Below are 19,665 nucleotides of genomic sequence, written 5' to 3'. Positions count from 1 at the left end.
AAACTGCATCAGTCTTGGAAAGAAGCCAGAGGGTGTGGACTGTCTTCAGCCAGCCTATTTGCAAAGGAATTCCCATGGAACATGTTCAGCTTGAGCCATGTGACTCCCTCCTATTGCTGTGACACAGAGATGTGGCCCAGGCCATCACACAGGGCAGGGCTGAATTAGGCTGTCTGGATTAGAGACTACCTCAAATTGAACAATCACTGAGCAATGGACAGGAAAACAAAGGTGGTGACCTTAATACAGGCACGAGGGGCAGGGAAGCTTTAGAACCTAGTCTAGTTACCCACGTGTTCCACAGTGAAAAGGAGTGCTTAGCTGTGTGGAATGTTGTCTGAAAAATGGCGAAATCTTCACCAAATACTTAAACTTCCTCTGAGGAAATATAGACTGTGTAATGCCTTCCTTGAGAGCAGGAGAAACTTACCTGACAGGCAAAGAGCATTGGAGAAAGCAAATTTTTCTAGAATGGTATCATCCATATCCAGCTCTGAATTTAACTTGATTTCCCCTCTGTGAAGTTTGGACTGCCCTCTGTGAGAAAGAAAGAAAAAAATAGTATCTTCCAAATCTTAATAACACTTTAAGGGGCTGGAGGTACCAATCAAGGGTAGACTTCTAGGCCCTGAGTACAAACCCCAGTATTTTTTTAAAGTATTTTTTAATTTTTTATTGTAAAGATACTATACAGAGGGTTACAGTTACATGAGTAAGGTAATGAATACACTTCCTATTGAGCATTGTTACCCCCTCCATTCAAACCCCAGTATTAAAAAAATATATATCAGTGGACATTTAAGCCAGGTGCTCATACCTATACTCCTATTACTGGAGGCTGAGATCTGAGGATTGAGGTCAGTCCAGGGAAACATACCCACAAAACTTTTATCTCCAGCTGGGCGCTGGTGGCTCATGCCTGTAAACCTGGCTACTCAGGAGGTTGAGATCTGAGGATCATGGTTCAAAGAAAAGTCCATAAGACTCTCATCTCCAGTTAACCACCAGAAGACTGGAAGTGGTGCTGTGGCCCAAGTGGTAGAACGTTCACCTTGAGCTTAAGAGCTCAGAGACAGCGCCCAGGCCCAAAGGTCAAGCCCCATGACCTGCTCCCCCCCCCCATATATATATATATACATGTATGTGTGTGTGTGTGTGTATATATATTTATGTATGTATATACGTATATATATGTACACACACACACACACACAATTAACCAGCAAAAAGCTAGAGGCAGAATTGTGGCTCAAGTAGTAGAGAATCAGCCATGGGCAAAAAAGTTAAGGAATGTAGTACAAGATCCTGAGTTCAAGCCTCGGTAGTAGCAGAAATAGATAAAATTTAATGAAAGTACATTAGCACGTCTGTGTCTCTCTTAGGCTCCCATGGTCACTTTGGTGCAGCCACTGCAGGCCTGGTCCATCCTCATGGTGGGCCAGAGTGACACCACAAGGCTCAGGGGAAGCACTTGGAAAATAGTGCTGGGCCAAGGCGGGCAATCTGGAATCTCCTCCAAATTGCCCTAAAGCTCTGCCATCGGCTTCCTTTCCTAAGAGCTTTGTTTCATATTCTAGTAGGTGGGGGCACTAGAGAGAGTCCTTTCCGAATGAGCCACCCTGTCTTCAACAGTGTCCTAGCACTCTTTGTTTGCCCTTGCTGAGGTAGGGGAATCTGCAGGCTGCTCCTTCCCATCTGCTTTACCTTAGAGCCACATACCAGGCCTATATCACACAAGCACCCTTCCCTCCCTTCCCTCACTCCCTCTGATTTCTTTCTTTTTTTTTTTGGGGGGGGGTCGGTCGTGGGGCTTGAACTCTGGGCTTGGGCGCTGTCTCTCAGCTCTTCAGCTCAAGGCGAGCGCTCTACTGCTTGAGTCACAATGCAACTTCCAGTTTTTGAGTGGTTTATTGGAGATTAAGAGTCTCACAGACTTTCCTGCCCCGGCTGGCTTTGCACCTGGCTTTGAACCGTGATCCTCACATCTCAGCCTCCTGAGTAGCTAGGATTACAGGTGTGAGCCACTGGTGCCCGGCTCCTTAATTTCTTTATTATTATTTGTTTAGTGGCACTGAGCAATTGAACCCAGGGCCTCATGCATGCTAGGCAAGCACTGTACCCCTAAGCCACATTGCCAGCCTCAGGCACCCACATTTCTACACCACTTTCCTGCATGTGGTTCTCTGAGATCATATTACACTCTACTCTCAAAACCAAGTACAAAATGGATTTACTTAACTGAAACAAAAGCTTTCCAACTGGGAGTTATACTCTACTTGTTTTAATTTGTGGACGGCCTGAGAAGTCATACACACATACACACAAACACACACCACATTGTATCCCCTCGTATTTATTCCTTGACTTAGTTTGTACTAAGAACTTTTTTCTTAAAATTAGTGTCTATATTCAGAGATGATTTATGTAAACTTTTTACTTCTCCACGCCCTTTCGTAAAGCTGATAGGAAGTTCTTACTCTACTTTTATGTAGTTGAGCTCCTCATTCTCCCAGTGGACTAAGGCAACTTCGTAGGGCTGGATTTCGTGCTTCTCCAGAAGCTGCATCACGTGCTTCATCTAGAAGAAAAGGAAACACTAACCTGAAACTAAAGCAAGTCCATCAGTGTACAAATATAAAGCTGGACTTTTATATCTTTCATTACGTTATCAACATTACGTTTTGGGGTTGTGTGCATGCATGCTCATGTGCATGTGTGTGCATATGCTGGTTTGGGACTTGAACTCAGGGCCTGGGCACTGTCTCTGAGAATTTTTGCTCAAGGCTAGCACTCCACCACTTGAGCCATAGCTCCACTTCCAGCTTTTTGGATGTTAATTGGAGAAAAGTTTTAAGGACTTCCCTGCCTGGGCTGACTTTGAGCCATGCACCTCAGATCTCAATCTCCTAAGTAGCTAGGATTACAGGGGTGAGCCAATGATCCCCAACAATTCTGTTGCTTAGTTTTTAAGGAAAAGATGGACTCACTGAGAGATGGCATATTCATCAATCTTTATGTTTAGAAAATAGAGATGAACAGGAAAGAGAAGAGAAAAATATAATTATCCAAAGGAAATCACTAGTAACATTATAGTTTGTTTTCACTAAATCTCAAAAAAAAGTTCTATATGTTTTTTAAGTTAGAACATGAAGTGCAGAATGTGACTATCTTATGTGCTCACCTGAAATCCTAATCTCAGAGATGCCTGCCTAACACATTGTATTCCTGTGAGCATCGTCTTAGGTAAAATAGGACTGTGGTATGAGTGTGAATGTATTCTGTGCTGTTCTTCTCAATGGAGGAGAAGTGCAACTTATTTAATATCCATTGGGATGGTGATTACCATGCATTACAGCATGGTATACCATCTTAAGCATGTTCTTTGGTGTCATGTGGGACTATTTCTTTAGGAATGGCTATATCAAAAGACATGCACAGGCCAGACACCAGTGGCTCACACTTCTAATACTGACTACTCAGGAGGATGAGATCTGATGATAACAGTTCGAAGCCAGGCCTGGGCAAGAAAGTCAATGAGACCCTTATCTCTGGTCAACCAACAAACAACTGTAAATGGGAGCTACGATTCAAGCAGTGGAACACCAGCCCTGAGCTAAACAACTTCCACAATGTATTGGTTATATTTTGTAACTAGCTTTGTATATTCCACTTGTTCTTACTTGACTTTTTGGCTCACAGATGGTGCTCTAACACGTGAGCCACACCTCCAGATCTGGCATTTTTCTGTTAATTGTAGGTAAGAATCTTCTTATTTCATCTACCTGGGCCGGTTACAAATCAGGATCCTTAGATCTCAGCCTCCTGACAGCTAGGATTACAGGCTTGAGCCATTGGAATGGGCATTTACTTGCTATTTATTTAGTATAATTATCATACACATGGGCATTTTCTCAGAAATAGATTTTTTTCACATGATTTATAAGAATTGTAGTTTTGATGAATGTATTTAAGAAACTTTTTTGTGTGTGTGTGGGGGGTCCGGTGTGGGGCCTGAACTCTGGGCCTGGGTGCTGTCCCTCAGCTCTTCAGCTCAAGACTAGCGCTCTACCACTTGAGCCACAGCGCCACTTCTGGCTTTTTTTTCACCTGCTTATGTGGTACTGAGGAATCGAACCCAGGGCCTCATGCATGCAAAGCAAGCGCTCTACCACTGAGCCACCTTCCCAGCCCAAACTTTCACACTTTTATACTTTATTTACACCTACCGTTTTGTCTTTGACATTCCAAAACACAGCAGCTCCTTCCCTGATTTAAAAGAATAAGAAAATTAACTAAGTTAAAGATAGAATACATTCTTTGGGTCCATACATAAAGCCAATGAAGCCATAGTTGGGTAACATCTAGACCATATCCAGGATATAACAGGAGGAAATATGACTTATTGATTAGACACAGGGACTAGGAACATTTGCTAAAATAAGAGCTACTTTTTAATTTTATTTTTGTGCCAGTATTGGGGCTAGAACTCAGGGCCTCAAGCTCTTGTTTAGCTTTTTTGTTTAAGTCTGGCTGTCTACTACTTTCAGTGTCTTTTGCTGGTTAATTAGAAATAAGAGTCTCTAGAATTTGTGTGCCCCAGCTATCTTTGAACTAAGATGATTAGATCTCAGCCTAAGATTACAGGGGTAATTCATCAGTACTTTGTGTCTATTTAATTTTTGATACAACCTGACTTCTCACATGAAATCAAAGTTCTAGAAAAAGTAGCTGCTACTGTCATACTATGTCCCTTCATGTGTTACACCTTGCACCTCTGATTCAACTCTCCAGTACAAAAAGAAACTTAATAAAGGGTCACATTTTTGTTGCTGTTGTTGGTCACGGGGCTTGAACTCAGGGCTTAGGCACTGTCCCTAAGCTCTTCTGCTCAAGGATAGTGCTTTCCTGCTTCGAGCCACAGTGCTACTTCTCGTTTTTGAGTGGTTAACTGGGAGGTAAGAGTGTCAAGGGGACTTTTCTGCCCGGGATGGCTTTGAACCATGATCCTCAGATCTCAGCCTCCTGAGTAGTTAAGATTATAATTGTGAGCCACTAGTTCCAGCCTGGGGCTCACATTTTTAAGACTTGTGGGGCTGAGGCTGAGTTTGATTGAAGTTTGCCGTTGCACAGAGCTTAGAACAGCTGAAAGGAAGGCACAGGGGCCTCCATACTAGAACTAGAAGACTGAGCACTACAAACTTAGTTTCATGTTTGACTTTTGCAGTGATGGGCTGTTTAAGTGATAAATAAAAACTTCCATTTTAGTTACTGGGTTACTGCACTGGAGGAAGGAAAGATGGGAATGGCGGGAAGTAAATCATTCTTTAGGCATCTCAAGTGCTTAGTAGATGTGTGTCTTCATTTATTTTATCACTTAGGATACAAAGATTAGTATGACTCAGTTCGTATCTTCTAGAAACTCCCAATCTCAGAAAGATTGCCACCTAGACTGCTTATTACCACAGTATATGATCAGTATCATAGAAGAGGTTGGCAGAGTGCACTCTGGGATATCTAGCCAAGAGATATAACTTCTAAGGCACTTGCAGAGCTAGCAGTGGGGAAAGTAAGAAGAGACAAGAGTGGGATCTGTGCATGCTCAGGAAAGAAAAGGAAGGAGCGAAGTGGTGTCTTGGAATAGCTAGAAGGGAGCTACATAGGCATCCAGATGTATGGTCATGTGAACACTCAGGTTCATCAGGCCCAGTCAATCCCTAAGGGGACTTTGTTCTGTGACAATTTGATGCATGGAATTTCAAGCAGAAAAGTGTCAATAGAGAGCTGTTTACTGAAGGGACTTGCCTACTGCAAACAAATAAATGGTTGTGGGTGAATAGACAGGCCTGGAGACCAGTAAGTAAGTATATTAGTGCATCAGGGCTGAGTCTGAGGAGACAGCTTTGACAAGTTAAAAGCCACAGTTACATATGCATGCAGAGGGTCATGTCTAAACAGAAGGGAGTGCAGTGGACTGTGCCCACATCTACAGCTCTGCTATGCAGTTGGGCCGACATTCAGAGGCATCTGTGCAAATGCCGGATCTGGACCATACTGGTACCTAGTGAGACAAGCTGTCAGTGTAAAATACACAGCTTGCACAAATGCAGGACCTAGACCATGACTGAGGTCTGGCAAGGCAAGCTGTCAGTGTAAAATACAGTACGCAAAACAAGTATGGAAAGTCTCATCAGTTGAGGTGTTGAAATGACATTGTGAGGTTAGCTAGAGTACGCTAGCTAGGTGATGTAGCATTATTTATGTTACTAAGAATTCATCTTTCCTTCACTTTTAGAAATGTGATGCTGAGAACGTGTATGCTTGTAGTACACCGCACAGCCGGGTCCTTGCCTCGGGACTCCTCCCTGCAGGGACGGGATGCTGCTCTTCTACTGGCACTCAACAGTGAAACCTTGATTATCTCTAAAGTTCGAGTGAAAGGAAGGTAGGCACTGATAGAACAAACACAGGTTTTCCTGTTTTTTTAATCTGGAAGGATTACAACCACAAAAATCCTCTACCAATGAACTTTTTTTTTTTTTTTTGGCACTGTGGACTGAACTGAGGGTAGTGTATTCAAACTACGCAAGCACTCTATCATTAAGTAAATCCCTGCCCTTTAAAACAAAACAACTATTTTGAGACTAGGTCATGTTATATTGCTCAGGATGTCTTTGAACTTCTGCTCTTACTAGCTGATCCTCTGAAGTAGCTGGGATTACAAGCCTGTACCACAACACCTAGTTTGTGTTTGTTTTTCTTGATATAGGAGCTTACCATATTGTCTGGATTGGCTCAGAAGTCCTGGGCAAATGATTTTCCTGCCTCAGACTCCTGAGTAGCTGGGACAGGCATACCACCATGCCTGGCTTAAAGTTCAGATTCTTAGATGTCCCATATATTTCATTTCTATCATTTAGTCCCATGACTGTAATTCACTGAATCTCTGGTCTGCCATTTCCTCAGCTACAAAATGGGAGTAACAGACCTTCCTTGGGTATAGGGAGGAGAACAGCATGAGTTTATGATCTCAACGATCTCACTAGGCTCCTCTGCATTTGGTATTAAAGGCCATCCTTACCCTATTTTTTTTTTTTTTTTGTCGGTCGTGGGGCTTGAACTCTGGGCCTGGGCACTGTCCCTCAGCTCTTCAGCTCAAGGCGAACGCTCTACCACTTGAGCTACAGCGCCACTTCCAAGGCCATCCTTAAATAACAGTGTATGTGAGCCAGCATACCAGTCTGAGTCCCTTGGGGGGGGGGGGGGGAGAAGGGAAGTAATATGGGCTAAAACTTTGGCTGAAAAGTTCCAGAAGGAAAAGAAACAAAGAAAAGCAGCAGAGGTAGTATGGAGCTGGTGAGGAGCACTGGATGAATAGGAAGCCAGGGCTTCATGTTAGCTCACTGGATGCAAACTGATACTTACAGACAAGCCAGGGCAAGACTATTGTTTTAAAATTTCATTTCCTAAAGAGTATTTACCAAAAGATTCCTAGGCCTGATGATATGTTCAGATCACAAATACACTTTGAACATACAAGCTATCACAAGAGGTACCTCTGCACACTCAAGACCACAGCCACCTGAGCACTGACCAACTTCCCAATTCAGTTTCTTTCCCATCTTACCTGAAGAAGAAGATTGTTCCAGGATCTCCTTCTTTTGCAGAATGTTCTACACCTATCACCAAAATATTTGCTGCATCTGAGATTTAAAATAAATAACAGAAAAGCTGTATTACAAGGAGACACTATATGCAAGTCATCTTTTAATAAAGTCCTTTGATCACTTAATATACTACAAAGGGCTCTACACAGTCTCTAACTTTCCTACTCAGATTTGGTAAAGGATGCCATACTTGAAAATGAAATATGGCTTTCTGTTGTTGGTCATGGGGCTTGAACGCAGGGCCCAGGTGCTGTCCTTGAGCTGTTATGCTCAAGGCTAGCACTCCACCACTTTCAGTCTCAGCTCTACTTCCAGTTTTCTGGTGGTTAATTGAAGATAAGAGTCTCATGGCCTTTCTTGCCTGGTTGACTTTGAACCATGATCTTCAGATCTCAGCCTCCAGAATAGTTACAGTATAGGCATGAGTCACCAGCATCAGGCCTTTAACTTTCTTTCTCTTTTCTCTGAGGTACTGGGGTTTGATGACATTCAACTCTCTATGGAATTGGTGCAGGGGAGTTTTCAATTTATTTTGCTGTTCAGATGAATTAAAAAGTTTATCTACCTTCAAAGTAAAACTTTCTTCCATCAAAATAAGTTTTATTTGTTAGTTATTAAGATGGCATAGGCTAGACTTGATCTTGCTATATAGTTCAAGCTGGTCTTGAACTCTGAATGCTCTTGAGCTAGCTCACTGCTGCCCTATTTTCAGCAGCAGTAAGTTCAGCCTCCCAAATGCTAGGATTACAGGCATGAGCTTCCACATCTAGCAAGAACCCGTTCTTATGCTTTCCTAAAATTTTCTTTTGTATGCTCATATGTTTATCTTTTATTTTAATTCTATTACTTCTAAAATACTGTGCTATTTAAAAATGTCCTTGTTTTTTATATCAATTTTATGGAACTATAATATTAAAATAGCTTTTTTTTTTTTTTTTTTTGCTAATCCTGGGCCTTGAGCTCTATCTCTGAGCCTGTCTGTGTTCAAGGCTAGTGCTCTACCACTTGGGCCACAGCGCCACTTCCAGCTTTTTCTGAATAGTTATTGGAGTTAAGAGACTCATGGACTTTGTTACCCAGGATAGCTTTGAATTATAATCCTCAGCTCTCAAGCCTCCTGAGTAGCTAGGATTACAGGCATGAGCCACCAGTGCCTGGCTTAAAATAACTTAATGTGCAGCATGGGACTATGATTTAAGTAAATATCTCCCACAACCCATGTATTAAAGGCTTTATTTCTAGCATGTGGACCTTTGGGGAGGTGTTGGAAACCTTTAAGAGGTGGGGTCTGGTGGGAGTTGGGTCATTGTGGACATGCTCTTCACATACTTCCTGGTCATTATGATGGATCAACTGACCTGCTCTGTCACTATGATGCATTGTCTTACCACATACCTAGAAGCAACAGGAAAATGGACAGACACTTCCAAAGCTGTGAGCTAACATAAACCTTTCCAATTTTTTTTTTTTTTTTGGTTGGTCGTGGGGCTTGAACTCAGAGGCCTGAGTGCTGTCCCTCAGCTCTTCAGCTCAAGGCGAGCGCTCTACCACTTGAGCTATGGTGCCACTTCCAGTTTTCTGGTGGTTTATTGGAGATAAGAGTTTCACAGACTTTCCTGCATGGGCTGGCTTTGAACCAGGATCCTCAGATCTCAGCCTCCTGAGTAGCTAGGATTACAGGCATGAGCCACCAGTGCCCGTCTAACCTTTCCTCTTTTTAAGTTGATTTCTCTCAGGTATTTGTTACAACAGCAGAATATTAACACACAGAGTTTGATCTTCCTAAGCAATAGTAATGCTGCAAATAAAGATGAATCACTGATTTTAATCTAAGAAGTAAGTTCTCTATAATTATATATAATTTCTATGTCATTTTTATAGACATTGGGTACAACTTTTTTTTTTTTTTTTTTTTTTGGGTCCGGACGTGGGGCCTGAACTCTGGGCCTGGGTGCTGTCCCTCAGCTCTTCAGCTCAAGGCTAGCATTCTACCACTTGAGCCACAGCATCACTTCCTGCTTTCTGGTCGTTTATTGGAGATGTCTAAAGAACATTCCTGCCTGGGCTGGCTTTAAAATGTGATCCTCAGATCTCAGCTTCCCAGAGTAGCTAGGATTACAGGCATGAGCCACCAGTGCCCAGCTTGACACCACTTTTTTTTTTTTTTTTGGGTCCGGTTGTGGGGCCTGAACTCTGGGCCTGGGCGCTGTCCCTTAGCTCTTCAGCTCAAGGCTAGGGCTCTACCACTTGAGCCACAGTGCCACTTCCGGCTTTTTTTTCTGCATATGTGGTGCTGAGGAATCGAACCCAGGGCCTCAAGCATTCAAGGCAAGCGCTCTACCACTGAGCCACCTTCCCAGCCCTTGACACCACTTTTATGACAATTTTTCAATAAAAAACAAAATGCAAATAAAGGCATACTTAAGACACTGTCACAGAAAAGTTATTCTCTTATTTTAATATACTTGGCACCAGGTTCAAGCAGAAGTACCTCTAGGCAAGCTTGTTACTTCGATATATCCATGGGCAGTCAGCTCCTGAGATAGGTTTCCCAGATGATACTCATCTGCTGTTGCAAAGGCTGTGCAGTGCATCAGGTTCTGTTTGGGGGATGAGCACAGGACAGGTTACCTTGTCAACAGACTCAGAAGCACCTGTTGATGGCTGCTGGGTCTTGTCCTCTTAGGGGCTCTGAGTGCCAACTTTGGCACTCAGATTATTTTCAAGCATTCAAGGGATCTGATAAGGAAGAAGACAAGGAAATTACATGGAAACATATTTCAGCTCAAACTACAAAAGAGCCTGCTTCCACTAGCCAAAAGGATGGACTGGATTATCCTGAAAGGGAAGCTGGAGGCCAGCGTATAAGTAGACTGAATAAAGGCAGTATCTAAGTCTGGATGAAACAGTTAAGGATTCTCCCATCAAGTTTTCCTGGCTCTTTCACAGTAACATATATGAGGTCATTTTACAATTTATCACTTGCCTGGTACAGGCAGATTCCATAAAATCCCCAAATGAATTACAGTATTTTACTCTTGAGTAATCATAAACAGAAGAGTCTACAAACTTGACAGTGTGTCATTTAGTCAGTACACACATGTATCATGTTGTGTGAAATAAACTGTTCATTGTTTGCTCAGACTGTAGTTATAGGCCGTTAAGATCTGACATCAGTTTAATTGGCCCAGACATTTTTTTTTAGAAATAGAGAATAAATAGAGATGTACTGCAATGCTAGAGAACTTCCCTAGATGTTCTGGGTCCTAGGTTTGATCCCCAGCCCTGCAAAAGAAATAGAGAGGAACTATTCCAGAGTAGTATTCATAAAAAAGCAAATGTGAAGTGTTTGTCATGTGTGCATACCAGTCACTATGTATGTAAAATACACTAGTGATGTGGTCAGAAAGTTTGAAAGCTATCAGCATGTTAAGATTTCAGACCTAAAACCTGATCGAAAATTTATAGGATTGCTATAAAGTTTAATCAGGCTGATAAATATAAGCTGCTCCAGACTGTTCAGCACTTGCTAGCTTAGGTTGGTCAGGAGTTTATAAGTCACTAAATCACTATTTATTCTTAGGGCTTAAATCATCCCAGCTTCCAGGTTCCTTCCTACTAGGTATTAACAGGATGGAATGCCAGAAGCAGTGTTAAGAATTTGTTTCTTCTTCCCACCCCTGCCCTTGCTCAAGAAGCAGCCTGACCTGGTTTTACCTTCCCTCAGCCTGTTACACTTTCTGTGTGGCTTCAAGAGCAACAGAGGAATAAATGGAGACTTCAGGATTCCCCACACTGAAGCATGTACATGTACAAACTGCAGAGCATAAGTACTTTCAATTAGAAGAAATCTAGTGGATACACTGGAATAATGGATGAGGGGATGAAGGGTGTTCTACCTTCCTTTCGCAGGTATCAGATATGTATGGATTAAGAGAGGCTGGAATAGTCACAGGCATAGGATCAGGTGTGTGCCGAGGGTGGCCCTGCAGCTGGCTGAAGGAAAGGAATCCTGTCAGGAGGCCTCCGGTGAGACCCCCACGAACAGGCTGCACATAGGGGACATACCAAGTTTTCTGCGGCTTGCTGGGCAAAATCAGTGTATTAAGGTGTCAGAATGATGTGTGACTGCCTGCAGGCCCAGTGAGGGCTGGAGTGGGAAAAGTAGAGACGCAAACAGAAGACAGGAGATAAACTGGTAGAGGATTGTCTTGTAACTGCACCAAATATGGAAGCACTTGGTTTCTCTAGAATGAACAGTAGTAAACTCATAGCTAGGGCCTCATGCATGCAAGGCAAGCACTCTACCACTGAGCCACCTTCCCAGCCCCATATTGATCTTTTACAGCATTTTTTTTTTCCAGAGCTGAGGACCGAACTCAGGACCTTGCACTTGCCAGACAAGCGCTCTTCCACTGAGCTAAATCCCCAACCCCAAAATGAACAGTTGAGAACTTTTGACACACAAGTCATTCGATCACTATTTTTATGAAAACTCAGAATGGCTTATGAATAATCTTTTTTTACTTAGCCATTCTTTGTCTTTGTCATTGGTTTTCTGCAGATTGTTAACTTTGCTTTCTCAGCATGTCATTTGATTTGGCTCAGGTTCTCTCCATGTCACAAGTCAACGTGGCTTGCACTACTCTAAGCTGTGAGCTTCTGTTCATAAATACATGTTTTAAAATGACTTTTTTGTCATCTTGTTTGATACCTTTGCTTTTAAATTTCATCTTTTTACTGAAGCACACTAGTAAAGGGACAGACAACCATGGAGTCTGATACTTGCATTCCTCCCCCCACCATGCCCCTACTTATTAATCAAAGGTGCTGCTACTCTGAGATTTCATTTGCATACTTATCTTTTCCTAGCTCTTTAAATTCTGATTTTTTTAAAAAGCACTATTTACACATACAAAGTTTACATATGTAATGTAAGGCAGATTTCAGGCTTTAGGATGCAATCAACAATTTTTTTTCCCCCCAGTTCTGGGGCTTGAACTCAGGACCTGGGCACTGTCCCTGAGCTCCTTTTGCTCAAAGCTAGCACTCTACCACTTGAGCCACAGTGCCACTTCCAGCCTTTTTTTGTTGATGCACTGAGGAATCAAACACAAGGCTTCACATACACTAGGCAAGTACTCTAAGCCACATCTCTAACCCCAACAATTTGTTCTTAAATGGATGTGGCAAGCTAATCTAAAACAGTCCTTGGATATAGGCTCAAAATTAGGCCCATGTTTTTTTTTTTTGTTGTTGTTGTTGTCATGAGGCTTGAACTCTGGGCCTGGACGCTGTCCCTTAGCTCTTCAGCTCAAGGAGAGCACTCTACCTCTTGAGTCATAGCACCACTTCTGGTTTTCTGGTGGCTTATTGGAGATAAGAATCTCATAGGGCTGGGATGTAGCTCAGTGGCAAAGCGCTTGCCTAGCAAGTGCAACGTCCTGGGTTCGATCCCCAGTACCAAAAAAGAAAAGACAAAAAAAAAAAAAAAAAAAAAGAATCTCATAGACTTTTCTGCCAGACTTTTCTGCCTGGGCTTTAAACTGTGATCCTCAAATCTCAACCTCCTTAGTAGCTAGGATTACAGGTATGAGCCACCAGCACCCGGCAAAATTAGGCCTATTTTAAAATGTAAGAAAATAATTGCTCTGTATGTGTTTTGGTTTTCTGATTACAGAAAACATGTTCTAGCAGATGGGGCTAGATATTTATGAGTCTTGTTTAGTAGTATCATATGCTCAGGAAATGATTTAATTCAAGTACTATTACTAAAGAAAATTAGTGTATTATGCAATGTGGCTTCTGTTTTACAGCAATACTGGGATATAATAACTTTATAGTTATTTGGTCTTCATCCTTGGTTCCTTCCACAGAGCTCCTAAACCTTGCAACTTTCTATATGATATGGGGTAACGGATGCATCTTTGGGTTATAATATTCAATCTTCCTGGCACACGGTGCCTAAATCCCCTGAACTTTCTTTCTCAAGTGATAGGAACACCTCGTGAGCTGACTTTTAGTGGTCCCTGAACAGCATCAGGCAGGAGCTGGCTGCGAGAAGCTTGGAACTTTCAGCTCCATCACTCCACTCAGGGCAGGGGAGAGTGAGTGAGTTAATGACCATGCCTGTGTCATGAAACCAAGAAACACCTTCTGAAGGGGGCATGGAAAGCTGCTCAGGGAAGACCTCCGCAGGCCAGGCAGCAGCACACTCCAGGTTCCTAGGAACAGGGTCTCCTGTGTACCCAGCACTTCTAGACCAATGCAGCTCTCTCACAGAAAGCAACACAAAGTGCCCAGCCAGTCAAATTGAACACGCTCAGGGCCCACCTGAGAATCAAGGTTTGAAGACAGACATTCTAACCTATGCTCTGGTAGCTGCTGAAGGTCTAATCCAATTAAAAAATATCTAAAATCCGAATGTTTTGTTTTTGTTCATTGAACACAGGGTTCTGCTATGTTACTCAGGCTGGCCTCAAATTTTGGGGCTCAAGTGATCCTACTTCCTCAGCAGGAACTAAAGGTATGCCACAGTGCCTGGATCAATATTTCAATTTTCAAAGATGAAATGCCAACATTAAAAAGCTCATTTCTTATCCATTCTAAATCAATACCCATAAAGTATAAGGTACAGTTCAAGGTACCATGTAAAATACAAAGGTTAACGAAGGGCCTGATTCTGAGTTCCTCACTCTTTTTGCCAGTACTGGGGCTTCAATTCAAAGCCTAACCCTCTTTCTTCTCTTTCTTACTCATAGCAGGCATGCTCCACTTGAGCCCCACCTTCAGTCCAGCATTTTGCTGGTTAATTGGAGTCTCACAGACTTTTCTGACTTGGTTGGCTTTAAACCATGATCCTCTGGGTCTTCGTCTCAAGCAGCCATGATTATTGACATGAGACATTACCACCCAGCTTGATCCTGAACGTATTACTTAGAAGAGAACTGCAAAGTATAGCTGAAAAATTCTCCAAAACACCCTCTGAACAGTGAGTAATAAATACTACTTTAGCTTTGAGAGGAGAAAAAGGCTCTTTGCTTCTACCTTGACAGGTCATTTTGCCATCCCAAGCTGCATCTTTTTAAATTTGATGAGGAATTTCTGGGTTGATTTTTTTTTTTAAGGTGTTTTTACAGCTTTAGTTCCAAACTGGACTTAATACTCTTTCCCAAAATTTTCCTAAGTCAGTAACTCATCTCTCCATAAACTGCTTTTTAATCTCTTCATTGACTATATTTTGTCTTTAAAAATTTTTTTTTGTTGGTCATGTAGTTTGAACTCTGGGCCTGGGCGCTGTCCCTCAGCTCTTTAGCTCAAGGCTAGTGCTCTATCACTTGAGCTACAGCGCCACTTCCGGTTTTTTGGTGGTTTATTGGAGATGAGTTTCACGGAGTTTCCTGCCCGGGCTGGCTTTGAACTGCGATCCTCAGATCTCAGCCTTCTGAGTAGCTAGGATTACAGGTGTGAGCCACCAGCGCCCGGCTTATATTTTGTCTTTATACGTGCACTTCATTCTTTAGAATGACAGTTTTAAGTCCCTCTTTGATATACTAGGTTTCAAAGGTCTTGAAAAGAATCCAGAGTTGGTGGCCAGTTCTCTTACGTTAGCCACAAGGCTGTGATGAACATCCACTACTTTCAAGTAAGCAATGACTGAGAAACACAAGGCCACAAGCACATGGACTTTACCTCGTTTACAGACAGAATGGGAAGGTTGGTCCTGGACGGCTGTCTGGTCCTAGATGCTTTCAGTGGTCTCTTGATCTGTGGAAAGTCTTGTTTTGGAACAGTTTCAGTTGCAGTAGATGAGGAAGTCCTCTTTAATGGTTTTATGAGCCACTCAGAACTCAAGAGATTTGGTTTGTGGGTCACTTCCCTGTATGTACTACATGATTTCACAGTTGAAGGGTAGTCTTTTTCATTCTGGCAATGTGCAGCGTTTAGTAGAGAGAGTTTACTTGTAGCTGATATTATCCGGTTCATTTCCAGGACCTGCGGCTTATTCAAACTGCTAGCTGCTGTAACTGGAAAGAATAAATCCAAGTTGTGACGTGTTGTCAAAGTGTTGTTGCATGTTAAATTCTCAGATTCCTTAAGTAGTTTTAATGCTAGCCGAACAAATCTTCCATATTGATGTGCCTTTGATAATATACTGTGTGATCCAGCCAGGGCTCTGAGAAGTCTGGCTGGCATTACCACATCTCAAGCTGCAAGAAAAATGAATTCAAAACTCAAGTTATTTTATTTTTTAAAGTTTCTAATACACATATATTTCTTTTAAAAATCCTCAAAATACAAACAAGCAAATTCTAATAGTACACGTTAAAAAAGTAAGTTTAGGGGCTGGGAAGGTGGCTCAGTGGTAGAACGCTTGCCTTGCATGCCTGAGGCCCTGGGTTCGATTCCTCAGCACATAAGCAAAAAGAAAAAAGCCATGGCTCAAGTGGTAGAGCGCTAGCCTTGAGCTGAAGAGCTGAGGGACAGCGCCCAGGCTCAGAGTTCAGGCCCCACGACCGGACCCAAAAAAACCCAAACAAACAAACAAACAAAAAGTAAGTTTAGCCAGGTACCAGTAGCTCATGTCTATAATCCTACCTACTCAGAAGGCTGAGATCTGAGGATCATGGTTCAAAGCCAGCGCTGGCAGGAAAGTCCAGGAAAGTTCATGAGACTCTTATCTACAGTCAATCACCAGAAAACCAGAAGTGGCACTGTGGCTCAAGTGGTAGACTTGCCTTGAGGTGAAGAGCTCAGAGACAGCTCCCAGGCCCAGAGTTCAAGCCCCATGACCGACCAAAAACAAAAAAAAGGTTTAGAGGCCTGGACATAGTTCAAGTGATAGAACACCTGCCTAGCAAGTATGAGAAGCACAAAGTCACAAGTTCAAACCCTAGTACAAGATAAGCAAAGCAAGAAAATAGTTGGGGGATGTGGTTCAGTGATAGAGGACTTAACTTAGAAAGCAAAAAGCTCAGAGTTCAAACCCCAGTACTGCTCAAAAAAACAACCAAAAAAAAACATCAACAAAAAAGCTGGGAACCAGTGGCTCATGCCTCTAATCCTAGCTACTCAGGGAGACTGAGATTTGAGGATCATGGCTGGAAGCTGGCAGGGGCAGAAAAATCCCCGTGAGAGTCTTATCTCCAATTAACCATTCAAATACTGGAAGTGGTTCAAGTGGTAGAGCACTAGCCTTGAGCACAAAGAGGCTCAGAGACAGCACTCAGGCCCTGAGTTCAAGCCCCACAACTAGCAAAAATAAGTAAATAAATATAGGGCTATAGCTGTAGCTCAGTAGTATTGTGTACATATAATATATAATCATGTAATCCTGTGATTGTATAAGAAGATATACACATATATAAACTTAAAAAGCTATTGGTATGACAGGTTACATTAAAAAGTGATGGGACCTCTTCACATTAACATTTCAACTATTTAAGAATATCTAGACTTACAACTTCCTTTATTTAGTATTTACTCAGCTCTTACAATGAGCTAAGCACCTAGAGGCCAGGGGCCCATGGAAGAAAGGACAAGTGACTCTGCCATGGAGGTTCTAAGCCATCCTGCAGGGACAGGCTATCTACTGCTCATCATTGTCCAGGAATAGGTACAGCCACTGAGCTGGAAGTTAGAGGTGTCCTTCTCCATTCCACACCCATGTGACATAACATCAACTCTAAATACGTAAAACACTCCTAATTTGTGCCTGCATTCTTGCAGCTGAATGTGACTGAAGTCAACCAACCAACCAACCGACTGACCGACCAACCAACCGACTGACCGACCAACCAACCGACTGACCAAGATGTCCTATCTCATGCTGTCATCAGGGCTACTCTCTTCATGCTGCTCAACAGTCTTACATTCTCTCTACAAACCTGCAGGTCTCCTCCTTTCTCACCCTTAATGACTGCTTCCTTTCACTGACAACATAAACAGTCAGAAAAGAAGTTCCAGAAGATGAACCATCTGCTATCATCAACCCACCTATCTACTGCTTCTGTGCTCATATAGTTGGCCTTCCTTTCTGCTATGACAGCAGCCCTCATTTTTCCCTAAATTCTCATCCTTTCTTGACTTTCTCTCCCCTTCCATTCCATAATTTATTTTCCCCTTTATTAGAACATTCCTATGACTGTATATCTATGCTATAACTTCTTCCACTTATTAAAAAAAAAAAAACCTCCTCTTAATCTCACTTTCCTGAATTCCTTTCCAATAAAATTCTCTCCAATGAATTTTATTTACTATTCTAATCCCTCCTCTCTGATTTCAAACTCACTCTATTCGAGCTTCCATCCTTACCATTTCAAATTTATTTGTCAGTCACCAGTAACCTTCACCTTTCCAAATTCTTTGTTCAGTGTTGATTTGTCAAGGAGCAAAGAGACCAGGTGATCACTTTGGCTTCACTTTGCCTTCTAGAATACCACACTGCTCTTTTCCTCCTTGACTTCAACCTTGTCTCTTTTGTTGGTTTGCTCAAAAACAGGTCCAGCCTCTGGACCACTTGGCTTCCCAACCAGCTCTTAGCTATCTCACCCAATTTTATCTATATACTGATGAGAAGGGATTATTTTATCTCTACATCTTTCTGCAAATACCCAAAATTAACATGCTTAAAATTGAGTTTTGGAAATCTTCCCACAAAACTATTTTTTCCCTATAAGCTTTCCCATTCAAGAAGCAATTATAGACTTCTTTGTTTTCTTCCAGTATTGAACTCAAGGCCTTGCACTTGGGAGGCAGGCCATGTTGCCAGTTAAGCCATGACCTCATTCTGCAAGTATAGCCGTATGTCAGCTACAACCAAAAGCCTGGAGTCTACCTTGACTCTTGATTTACCAAACCCATCCATCAGTCAATCCCACTAGATACATTCAGACCAGTTCTCACCGCCAACACTGCTACTCCCTGGTCCAAGTAGTTCTGCCTTTCCCAGATTATTCTAACAGCCCCTTCTCTTCCAGGCCCTCTTTAGTTTCTTCCCACCATGACCATGAAAATTATCCTTTCTAAACTTAAGTAAAATCAAATCATTTCTCAGCAGTAAATTTGACAATGGCTTTCATTTATAACAATAGCCAAAGGTCTTAAGATGGTCTTCATAGAGCTACATTAAAAAATAGTAATTTTAGTGCTATCATTAAGGTGTTATCCAGAGGGGTTACTACTTCATGAGTCATGTAATAAATCCATTTCTTTTTTTATGGGGGGGGGTACGGTCGTGGGGCCTGAACTCTGGGCCTGGGTGCTGTCCCTCAGCTCTTCAGCTCAAGGCTAGCGCTCTACCACTTGAGCCACAGCGCCACTTCCAGCTTTTTTTTTTCTTTGCTTATGTGGTGCTGAGGAATCGAACCCAGGGCCTCATGCATGCAAGGCAAGAGCTCTACAACTGAGCCACCTTCCCAGCCCAATCCATTTCTTATTTTTGGACAATGTCACCCCTTCCTTACCTTTCTCCTCAGCTTCCCCCTCCCATCCCTGCCCCCAATGGAGCTACATTTTTGGCCCTTTCCACCACTCTGACATTTCCTATAGCTCTCTTCCTTGTTAATTCTTCTCTAGTTACCTTGACCATCTGGATGTCTACACTTAGTGCTTCTGCAGGGATCTTTTAAGATTCCCTTTCTCATTTCCTTCAGATCTCTGTTAAACTTCTTCCACCTAGTGAATTCTTCTCTAGCTATTTCATCCACATCACACAACCTTCAAGTATAGCTGTGTTTCAGCTACAACCAAAAGCCCCAAAACTGACACTCACTCTCTTTCTCCATTTCTTATTTATCATTGCATTTAACATCACTTGCCTACCTTGTATTTTTAGTTTGTTATTCATATGAGAAACATGAACTGAATCCTTACTGTGTGCCAGGCCATTGTGACAGTTGCTGATAGTAAAAACAGCACCAAATCCCTTTCAAACCTTACTGGGGGTGGCAAATGATCGATCAAGTGGTAAGTAAGTAAAATTTATGTTAGTGACCATCCT

The 19,665-nt window shown here is 42.3% G+C and overlaps 1 protein-coding gene across 3 annotated transcripts in view; it reads right to left on the bottom strand.

Annotated features, from left to right (window-relative positions):
- Nucleotides 1-19,665, bottom strand: part of Rmnd1 (required for meiotic nuclear division 1 homolog) — a 29,796-nt gene that overhangs the window by 8,747 nt on the left and 1,384 nt on the right. For 2 of the 3 annotated variants that reach the window (XM_070010625.1, XM_070010624.1), the window contains exons 2-7: nt 15,357-15,874; nt 10,156-10,264; nt 7,625-7,700; nt 4,227-4,266; nt 2,478-2,578; nt 431-537 (exon numbers count right to left, since the gene is read on the bottom strand). In XM_070010625.1, the coding sequence (XP_069866726.1) occupies nt 431-537; nt 2,478-2,578; nt 4,227-4,266; nt 7,625-7,700; nt 10,156-10,264; nt 15,357-15,860 (937 nt within the window). In that variant the 5' untranslated portion in view covers nt 15,861-15,874. The remainder of the gene's footprint in view (nt 1-430; nt 538-2,477; nt 2,579-4,226; nt 4,267-7,624; nt 7,701-10,155; nt 10,265-15,356; nt 15,875-19,665) is intronic. The other variant, XM_070010626.1, reaches the window with a different exon arrangement.

This window comes from Dipodomys merriami, unplaced genomic scaffold (assembly GCF_024711535.1).
Source record: "Dipodomys merriami isolate MVZ:Mamm:240054 unplaced genomic scaffold, mDipMer1.0.p SCAF_8, whole genome shotgun sequence".
In the NCBI taxonomy this organism is placed as follows: Eukaryota; Metazoa; Chordata; class Mammalia; order Rodentia; family Heteromyidae; genus Dipodomys; species Dipodomys merriami.
This window is presented reverse-complemented; position numbering and strand designations above follow the sequence as displayed.